Here is a 10,652-nt window from a genome sequence, read left to right as displayed (position 1 = left end):
GTAAGGAACTCCCCTCACCTGGTTGTCTAGGTCTCCCCTCACCTGGTTGTCAAGGTCTCCCCTCACCTGGTTGTCTAGGTCTCAGTAAGGAACTCCCCTCACCTGGTTGTCCAGGTCTCCCCTCACCTGGTTGTCTAGGTCTCCCCTCACCTGGTTGTCTAGGTCTCAGTAAGGACCTCTCCTCACCTGGTTGTCTAGGTCTCAGTAAGGAACTCCCCTCACCTGGTTGTCTAGGTCTCAGTAAGGAACTCTCCTCACCTGGTTGTCTAGGTCTCAGTAAGGACCTCCCCTCACCTGGTTGTCTAGGTCTCAGTAAGGAACTCCCCTCACCTGGTTGTCTAGGTCTCAGTAAGGAACTCTCCTCACCTGGTTGTCTAGGTCTCAGTAAGGAACTCCCCTCACCTGCTCTAGAAGGTCGGAGAGATACTGTACCTGTCATCAGGGTGTATAAACACAGGCCTCCCAACTTCCTGATGTGCAGCCTGGAATATACAATAAAGATGATCAGTTATGTTGAAATTGTTGAGACTAGTCCAGGGGGTGTACTAGTACATCAAGCTGCCTCACGCTACAGAAACAGGAGATGGACTCCTGCCCTATGGGCCGTTCTGGCTGCCTCTCGCTACAGAAACAGGAGATGGACTGCTGCCCTATGGGCCGGGCCGTTCTGGCTGCCTCACGCTACAGAAACAGGAGATGGACTCCTGCCCTATGGGCCGGGCCGTTCTGGCTGCCTCACGCTACAGAAACAGGAGATGGACTCCTGCCCTATGGGCCGGGCCGTTCTGGCTGCCTCACGCTACAGAAACAGGAGATGGACTCCTGCCCTATGGGCCGGGCCGTTCTGGCTGCCTCACGCTACAGAAACAGGAGGTAGACTCCTGCCCTATGGGCCGGGCCGTTCTGGCTGCCTCACGCTACAGAAACAGGAGATGGACTCCTGCCCAATGGGCCGGTCTGGCTGCCTCACGCTACAGAAACAGGAGATGGACTCCTGCCCTATGGGCCGTTCTGGCTGCCTCTCGCTACAGAAAAAGGAGATGTACTCCTGCCCTATGGGCCGTTCTGGCTGCCTCACGCTACAGAAACAGGAGATGGACTCCTGCCCTATGGGCCGGGCCGTTCTGGATGCCTCACGCTACAGAAACAGGAGGTAGACTCCTGCCCTATGGGCCGGGCCGTCCTGGCTGCCTCACGCTACAGAAACAGGAGATGGACTCCTGCCCTATGGGCCGTTCTGGCTGCCTCACGCTACAGAAACTGGAGATGGACTCCTGCCCTATGGGCCGCCCTGGCTGCCTCACGCTACAGAAACAGGAGGTAGACTCCTGCCCTATGGGCCGTTCTGGCTGCCTCACGCTACAGAAACAGGAGGTAGACTCCTGCCCTATGGGCCGTTCTGGCTGCCTCACGCTACAGAAACAGGAAATGGACTCCTGCCCTATGGGCCGGGCCGTTCTGGCTGCCTCTCGCTACAGAAACAGGAGATGGACTCCTGCCCTATGGGCCGTTCTGGCTGCCTCACGCTACAGAAACAGGAGATAGACTCCTGCCCTATGGGCCGGGCCGTTCTGGCTGCCTCACGCTACAGAAACAGGAGGTAGACTCCTGCCCTATGGGCCGGGCCGTTCTGGCTGCCTCACGCTACAGAAACAGGAGATAGACTCCTGCCCTATGGGCCGTTCTGGCTGCCTCTCGCTACAGAAACAGGAGATGGACTCCTGCCCTATGGGCCGTTCTGGCTGCCTCTCGCTACAGAAACAGGAGATGGACTCCTGCCCTATGGGCCGGTCTGGCTGCATCACGCTACAGAAACAGGAGGTAGACTCCTGCGCTATGGGCCGGGCCGTTCTGGCTGCCTCTCGCTACAGAAACAGGAGATGGACTCCTGCCCTATGGGCCGGTCTGGCTGCCTCACGCTACAGAAACAGGAGATGGACTCCTGCCCTATGGGCCGTTCTGGCTGCCTCACGCTACAGAAACAGGAGGTAGACTCCTGCCCTATGGGCCGGGCCGTTCTGGCTGCCTCACGCTACAGAAACAGGAGATGGACTCCTGCCCTATGGGGCGGTGTGGCTGCCTCACGCTACAGAAACAGGAGATGGACTCCTGCCCTATGGGCCGGGCCGTTCTGGCTGCCTCACGCTACAGAAACAGGAGATAGACTCCTGCCCTATGGGCCGTTCTGGCTGCCTCACGCTACAGAAACAGGAGGTAGACTCCTGCCCTACGGGCCGTTCTGGCTGCCTCACGCTACAAAAACAGGAGATGGACTCCTGCCCTATGGGCCGTTCTGGCTGCCTCACGCTACAAAAACAGGAGATGGACTCCTGCCCTATGGGCCGTTCTGGCTGCCTCACGCTACAGAAACAGGAGATGGACTCCTGCCCTATGGGCCGTTCTGGCAGCCTCACGCTACAGAAACAGTAGATGGACTCCTGACCTATGGGCCGGGCCGTTCTGGCTGCCTCACGCTACAGAAACAGGAGATGGACTCCTGCCCTATGGGCCGGGCCGTTCTGGCTGCCTCACGCTACAGAAACAGGAGATGGACTCCTGCCCTATGGGCCGGGCCGTTCTGGCTGCCTCACGCTACAGAAACAGGAGGTAGACTCCTGCCCTATGGGCCGTTCTGGCTGCCTCACGCTACAGAAACAGGAGATGGACTCCTGCCCTATGGGCCGTTCTGGCTGCCTCACGCTACAGAAACAGGAGATGGACTCCTGCCCTATGGGCCGGGCCGTTCTGGCTGCCTCTCGCTACAGAAACAGGAGATGGACTCCTGCCCTATGGGCCGGTCTGGCTGCCTCACGCTACAGAAACAGGAGATGGACTCCTGCCCTATGGGCCGTTCTGGCTGCCTCTCGCTACAGAAACAGGAGGTGGACTCCTGCCCTATGGGCCGTTCTGGCTGCCTCACGCTACAGAAACAGGAGATGGACTCCTGCCCTATGGGCCGGTGTGGCTGCCTCACGCTACAGAAACAGGAGATGGACTCCTGCCCTATGGGCCGGGCCGTTCTGGCTGCCTCACGCTACAGAAACAGGAGATAGACTCCTGCCCTATGGGCCGTTCTGGCTGCCTCACGCTACAGAAACAGGAGGTAGACTCCTGCCCTATGGGCCGTTCTGGTTGCCTCACGCTACAAAAACAGGAGATAGACTCCTGCCCTATGGGCCGTTCTGGCTGCCTCACGCTACAGAAACAGGAGATAGACTCCTGCCCTATGGGCCGGGCCGTTCTGGCTGCCTCACGCTACAGAAACAGGAGATGGACTCCTGCCCTATGGGCCGGGCCGTTCTGGCTGCCTCACGCTACAGAAACAGGAGATGGACTCCTGCCCTATGGGCCGTTCTGGCTGGCTCACGCTACAGAAACAGGAGATGGACTCCTGCCCTATGGGCCGTTCTGGCTGCCTCTCGCTACAGAAACAGGAGATGGACTCCTGCCCTATGGGCCGTTCTGGCTGCCTCACGCTACAGAAACAGGAGATGGACTCCTGCCCTATGGGCCGTTCTGGCTGCCTCACGCTACAGAAACAGGAGATGGACTCCTGCCCTATGGGCCGTTCTGGTTGCCTCACGCTACAAAAACAGGAGATGGACTCCTGCCCTATGGGCCGGTCTGGCTGCCTCACGCTACAGAAACAGTAGATGGACTCCTGCCCTATGGGCCGTTCTGGTTGCCTCACGCTACAGAAACAGGAGATGGACTCCTGCCCTATGGGCCGGGCCGTCCCTGGCTGCCTCACGCTACAGAAACAGGAGATGGACTCCTGCCCTATGGGCCGTTCTGGCTGCCTCTCGCTACAGAAACAGGAGGTAGACTCCTGCCCTATGGGCCGTTCTGGCTGCCTCACGCTACAGAAACAGGAGGTTGACTCCTGCCCTATGGGCCGTTCTGGCTGCCTCACGCTACAGAAACAGGAGATGGACTCCTGCCCTATGGGCCGTTCTGGCTGCATCACGCTACAGAAACAGGAGATAGACTCCTGCGCTATGGGCCGGGCCGTTCTGGCTGCCTCACGCTACAGAAACAGGAGATAGACTCCTGCCCTATGGGCCGGGCCGTTCTGGCTGCCTCACGCTACAGAAACAGGAGGTAGACTCCTGCCCTATGGGCCGTTCTGGCTGCCTCACGCTACAGAAACAGGAGATGGACTCCTGCCCAATGGGCCGTTCTGGCTGCCTCTCGCTACAGAAACAGGAGGTGGACTCCTGCCCTATGGGCCGGGCCGTTCTGGCTGCCTCACGCTACAGAAACAGGAGATGGACTCCTGCCCTATGGGCCGGGCCGATCTGGCTGCCTCACGCTACAGAAACAGGAGATGGACTCCTGCCCTATGGGCCGTTCTGGCTGCCTCACGCTACAGAAACAGGAGATGGACTCCTGCCCTATGGGCCGGTCTGGCTGCCTCACGCTACAGAAACAGTAGATGGACTCCTGCCCTATGGGCCGTTCTGGCTGCCTCACGCTACAGAAACAGGAGATAGACTCCTGCCCTATGGGCCGTTCTGGCTGCCTCACGCTTCAGAAACAGGAGATGGACTCCTGCCCTATGGGCCGTTCTGGCTGCCTCACGCTACAGAAACAGGAGATGGACTCCTGCCCTATGGGCCGGGCCGTTCTGGCTGCCTCACGCTACAGAAACAGGAGATGGACTCCTGCCCTATGGGCCGGGCCGTTCTGGCTGCCTCACGCTACAGAAACAGGAGATGGACTCCTGCCCTATGGGCCGTTCTGGCTGCCTCACGCTACAGAAACAGGAGATGGACTCCTGCCCTATGGGCCGGGCCGTTCTGGCTGCCTCACGCTACAGAAACAGGAGATGGACTCCTGCCCTATGGGCCGTTCTGGCTGCCTCACGCTACAGAAACAGGAGATAGACTCCTGCCCTATGGGCCGGGCCGTTCTGGTTGCCTCACGCTACAGAAACAGGAGATGGACTCCTGCCCTATGGGCCGGGCCGTTCTGGCTGCCTCACGCTACAGAAACAGGAGATGGACTCCTGCCCTATGGGCCGTTCTGGCTGCCTCACGCCACAGAAACAGGAGGTAGACTCCTGCCCTATGGGCCGTTCTGGCTGCCTCTCGCTACAGAAACAGGAGATGGACTCCTGCCCTATGGGCCGTTCTGGCTGCCTCACGCTACAGAAACAGGAGGTGGACTCCTGCCCTATGGGCCGTTCTGGCTGCCTCACGCTACAGAAACAGGAGGTGGACTCCTGCCCTATGGGCCGTTCTGGCTGCCTCACGCTACAGAACCAGGAGATGGACTCCTGCCCTATGGGCCGGGCCGTTCTGGCTGCCTCTCGCTACAGAAACAGGAAATGGACTCCTGCCCTATGGGCCGGGCCGTTCTGGCTGCCTCTCGCTACAGAAACAGGAGATGGACTCCTGCCCTATGGGCCGTTCTGGCTGCCTCACGCTACAGAAACAGGAGATAGACTCCTTCCCTATGGGCCGGGCCGTTCTGGCTGCCTCTCGCTACAGAAACAGGAGATGGACTCCTGCCCTATGGGCCGTTCTGGCTACCTCACGCTACAGAAACAGGAGATAGACTCCTGCCCTATGGGCCGGGCCGTTCTGGCTGCCTCACGCTACAGAAACAGGAGATGGACTCCTGCCCTATGGGCCGGGCCGTTCTGGCTGCCTCACGCTACAGAAACAGGAGGTAGACTCCTGCCCTATGGGCCGTTCTGGCTGCCTCACTCTACAAAAACAGGAGATAGACTCCTGCCCTATGGGCCGTTCTGGCTGCCTCACGCTACAGAAACAGGAGATAGACTCCTGCCCTATGGGCCGTTCTGGCTGCCTCACGCTACAGAAACAGGAGGTAGACTCCTGCCCTATGGGCCGGGCCGTTCTGGCTGCCTCTCGCTACAGAAACAGGAGATGGACTCCTGCCCTATGGGCCGTTCTGGCTGCCTCACGCTACAGAAACAGGAGATGGACTCCTGCCCTATGGGCCGTTCTGGCTGCCTCTCGCTACAGAAACAGGAGGTAGACTCCTGCCCTATGGGCCGTTCTGGCTGCCTCACGCTACAGAAACAGGAGATGGACTCCTGCCCTATGGGCCGGTGTGGCTGCCTCACGCTACAGAAACAGGAGATGGACTCCTGCCCTATGGGCCGGGCCGTTCTGGCTGCCTCACGCTACAGAAACAGGAGATAGACTCCTGCCCTATGGGCCGTTCTGGCTGCCTCACGCTACAGAAACAGGAGGTAGACTCCTGCCCTATGGGCCGTTCTGGTTGCCTCACGCTACAAAAACAGGAGATAGACTCCTGCCCTATGGGCCGTTCTGGCTGCCTCACGCTACAGAAACAGGAGATCGACTCCTGCCCTCTGGGCCGGGCCGTTCTGGCTGCCTCACGCTACAGAAACAGGAGATGGACTCCTGCCCTATGGGCCGGGCCGTTCTGGCTGCCTCACGCTACAGAAACAGGAGATAGACTCCTGCCCTATGGGCCGTTCTGGCTGCCTCTCGCTACAGAAACAGGAGATGGACTCCTGCCCTATGGGCCGTTCTGGCTGCCTCACGCTACAGAAACAGGAGATGGACTCCTGCCCTATGGGCCGTTCTGGCTGCCTCACGCTACAGAAACAGGAGATGGACTCCTGCCCTATGGGCCGTTCTGGCTGCCTCACGCTACAGAAACAGGAGATGGACTCCTGCCCTATGGGCCGTTCTGGTTGCCTCACGCTACAGAAACAGGAGATGGACTCCTGCCCTATGGGCCGGGCCGTTCTGGCTGCCTCACGCTACAAAAACAGGAGATGGACTCCTGCCCTATGGGCCGTTCTGGCTGCCTCACGCTACAGAAACAGTAGATGGACTCCTGCCCTATGGGCCGTTCTGGTTGCCTCACGCTACAGAAACAGGAGATGGACTCCTGCCCTATGGGCCGGGCCGTCCTGGCTGCCTCACGCTACAGAAACAGGAGATGGACTCCTGCCCTATGGGCCGTTCTGGCTGCCTCTCGCTACAGAAACAGGAGGTAGACTCCTGCCCTATGGGCCGTTCTGGCTGCCTCACGCTACAGAAACAGGAGGTTGACTCCTGCCCTATGGGCCGTTCTGGCTGCCTCACGCTACAGAAACAGGAGATGGACTCCTGCCCTATGGGCCGTTCTGGCTGCATCACGCTACAGAAACAGGAGATAGACTCCTGCGCTATGGGCCGGGCCGTTCTGGCTGCCTCACGCTACAGAAACAGGAGATAGACTCCTGCCCTATGGGCCGGGCCGTTCTGGCTGCCTCACGCTACAGAAACAGGAGGTAGACTCCTGCCCTATGGGCCATTCTGGCTGCCTCACGCTACAGAAACAGGAGATGGACTCCTGCCCAATGGGCCGTTCTGGCTGCCTCTCGCTACAGAAACAGGAGGTGGACTCCTGCCCTATGGGCCGGGCCGTTCTGGCTGCCTCACGCTACAGAAACAGGAGATGGACTCCTGCCCTATGGGCCGGGCCGATCTGGCTGCCTCACGCTACAAAAACAGGAGATAGACTCCTGCCCTATGGGCCGTTCTGGCTGCCTCACGCTACAGAAACAGGAGATAGACTCCTGCCCTATGGGCCGGGCCGTTCTGGCTGCCTCACGCTACAGAAACAGGAGATGGACTCCTGCCCTATGGGCCGGGCCGTTCTGGCTGCCTCACGCTACAGAAACAGGAGATGGACTCCTGCCCTATGGGCCGTTCTGGCTGGCTCACGCTACAGAAACAGGAGATGGACTCCTGCCCTATGGGCCGTTCTGGCTGCCTCACGCTACAGAAACAGGAGATGGACTCCTGCCCTATGGGCCGTTCTGGCTGCCTCACGCTACAGAAACAGGAGATGGACTCCTGCCCTATGGGCCGTTCTGGCTGCCTCACGCTACAGAAACAGGAGATGGACTCCTGCCCTATGGGCCGTTCTGGTTGCCTCACGCTACAAAAACAGGAGATGGACTCCTGCCCTATGGGCCGTTCTGGCTGCCTCACGCTACAGAAACAGTAGATGGACTCCTGCCCTATGGGCCGTTCTGGTTGCCTCACGCTACAGAAACAGGAGATGGACTCCTGCCCTATGGGCCGGGCCGTCCTGGCTGCCTCACGCTACAGAAACAGGAGATGGACTCCTGCCCTATGGGCCGTTCTGGCTGCCTCTCGCTACAGAAACAGGAGGTAGACTCCTGCCCTATGGGCCGTTCTGGCTGCCTCACGCTACAGAAACAGGAGGTTGACTCCTGCCCTATGGGCCGTTCTGGCTGCCTCACGCTACAGAAACAGGAGATGGACTCCTGCCCTATGGGCCGTTCTGGCTGCATCACGCTACAGAAACAGGAGATAGACTCCTGCGCTATGGGCCGGGCCGTTCTGGCTGCCTCACGCTACAGAAACAGGAGGTAGACTCCTGCCCTATGGGCCGTTCTGGCTGCCTCACGCTACAGAAACAGGAGGTTGACTCCTGCCCTATGGGCCGTTCTGGCTGCCTCACGCTACAGAAACAGGAGATGGACTCCTGCCCTATGGGCCGTTCTGGCTGCATCACGCTACAGAAACAGGAGATAGACTCCTGCGCTATGGGCCGGGCCGTTCTGGCTGCCTCACGCTACAGAAACAGGAGATAGACTCCTGCCCTATGGGCCGGGCCGTTCTGGCTGCCTCACGCTACAGAAACAGGAGGTAGACTCCTGCCCTATGGGCCGTTCTGGCTGCCTCACGCTACAGAAACAGGAGATGGACTCCTGCCCAATGGGCCGTTCTGGCTGCCTCTCGCTACAGAAACAGGAGGTGGACTCCTGCCCTATGGGCCGGGCCGTTCTGGCTGCCTCACGCTACAGAAACAGGAGATGGACTCCTGCCTTATGGGCCGGGCCGATCTGGCTGCCTCACGCTACAGAAACAGGAGATGGACTCCTGCCCTATGGGCCGTTCTGGCTGCCTCACGCTACAGAAACAGGAGATGGACTCCTGCCCTATGGGCCGTTCTGGCTGCCTCACGCTACAGAAACAGTAGATGGACTCCTGCCCTATGGGCCGTTCTGGCTGCCTCACGCTACAGAAACAGGAGATAGACTCCTGCCCTATGGGCCGTTCTGGCTGCCTCACGCTACAGAAACAGGAGATGGACTCCTGCCCTATGGGCCGTTCTGGCTGCCTCACGCTACAGAAACAGGAGATGGACTCCTGCCCTATGGGCCGGGCCGTTCTGGCTGCCTCACGCTACAGAAACAGGAGATGGACTCCTGCCCTATGGGCCGTTCTGGCTGCCTCACGCTACAGAAACAGGAGATGGACTCCTGCCCTATGGGCCGGGCCGTTCTGGCTGCCTCACGCTACAGAAACAGGAGATGGACTCCTGCCCTATGGGCCGTTCTGGCTGCCTCACGCTACAGAAACAGGAGATAGACTCCTGCCCTATGGGCCGGGCCGTTCTGGTTGCCTCACGCTACAGAAACAGGAGATGGACTCCTGCCCTATGGGCCGGGCCGTTCTGGCTGCCTCACGCTACAGAAACAGGAGATGGACTCCTGCCCTATGGGCCGTTCTGGCTGCCTCACGCCACAGAAACAGGAGGTAGACTCCTGCCCTATGGGCCGTTCTGGCTGCCTCTCGCTACAGAAACAGGAGATGGACTCCTGCCCTATGGGCCGTTCTGGCTGCCTCACGCTACAGAAACAGGAGGTGGACTCCTGCCCTATGGGCCGTTCTGGCTGCCTCACGCTACAGAAACAGGAGGTGGACTCCTGCCCTATGGGCCGTTCTGGCTGCCTCACGCTACAGAACCAGGAGATGGACTCCTGCCCTATGGGCCGGGCCGTTCTGGCTGCCTCTCGCTACAGAAACAGGAAATGGACTCCTGCCCTATGGGCCGGGCCGTTCTGGCTGCCTCTCGCTACAGAAACAGGAGATGGACTCCTGCCCTATGGGCCGTTCTGGCTGCCTCACGCTACAGAAACAGGAGATAGACTCCTGCCCTATGGGCCGGGCCGTTCTGGCTGCCTCTCGCTACAGAAACAGGAGATGGACTCCTGCCCTATGGGCCGTTCTGGCTGCCTCACGCTACAGAAACAGGAGATGGACTCCTGCCCTATGGGCCGTTCTGGCTACCTCACGCTACAGAAACAGGAGATAGACTCCTGCCCTATGGGCCGGGCCGTTCTGGCTGCCTCACGCTACAGAAACAGGAGATGGACTCCTGCCCTATGGGCCGGGCCGTTCTGGCTGCCTCACGCTACAGAAACAGGAGGTAGACTCCTGCCCTATGGGCCGTTCTTGCTGCCTCACTCTACAAAAACAGGAGATAGACTCCTGCCCTATGGGCCGTTCTGGCTGCCTCACGCTACAGAAACAGGAGATAGACTCCTGCCCTATGGGCCGTTCTGGCTGCCTCACGCTACAGAAACAGGAGGTGGACTCCTGCCCTATGGGCCGTTCTGGCTGCCTCACGCTACAGAAACAGGAGATGGACTCCTGCCCTATGGGCCGTTCTGGCTGCCTCACGCTACAAAAACAGGAGTTGGACTCCTGCCCTATGGGCCGTTCTGGCTGCCTCTCACTACAGAAACAGGAGATAGACTCCTGCCCTATGGGCCGTTCTGGCTGCCTCTCGCTACAGAAACAGGAGATAGACTCCTGCCCTATGGGCCGGGCCGTTCTGTTTGC

The 10,652-nt window shown here is 59.6% G+C and overlaps 1 protein-coding gene across 1 annotated transcript in view; it reads right to left on the bottom strand.

Annotated features, from left to right (window-relative positions):
• Window positions 1–348: 348 nt before the first annotated feature.
• LOC123731709 (uncharacterized) overlaps window positions 349–10,652 on the bottom strand; it is an 86,791-nt gene continuing 76,487 nt past the window's right edge. The window contains exon 6 of the mRNA XM_045711111.1: window positions 349–482. Within this exon, the coding sequence (XP_045567067.1) occupies window positions 408–482 (75 nt within the window). The 3' untranslated portion in view covers window positions 349–407. The remainder of the gene's footprint in view (window positions 483–10,652) is intronic.

Source organism: Salmo salar, unplaced genomic scaffold (genome assembly GCF_905237065.1).
Source record: "Salmo salar unplaced genomic scaffold, Ssal_v3.1, whole genome shotgun sequence".
Classification (NCBI taxonomy): Eukaryota; Metazoa; Chordata; class Actinopteri; order Salmoniformes; family Salmonidae; genus Salmo; species Salmo salar.
This window is presented reverse-complemented; position numbering and strand designations above follow the sequence as displayed.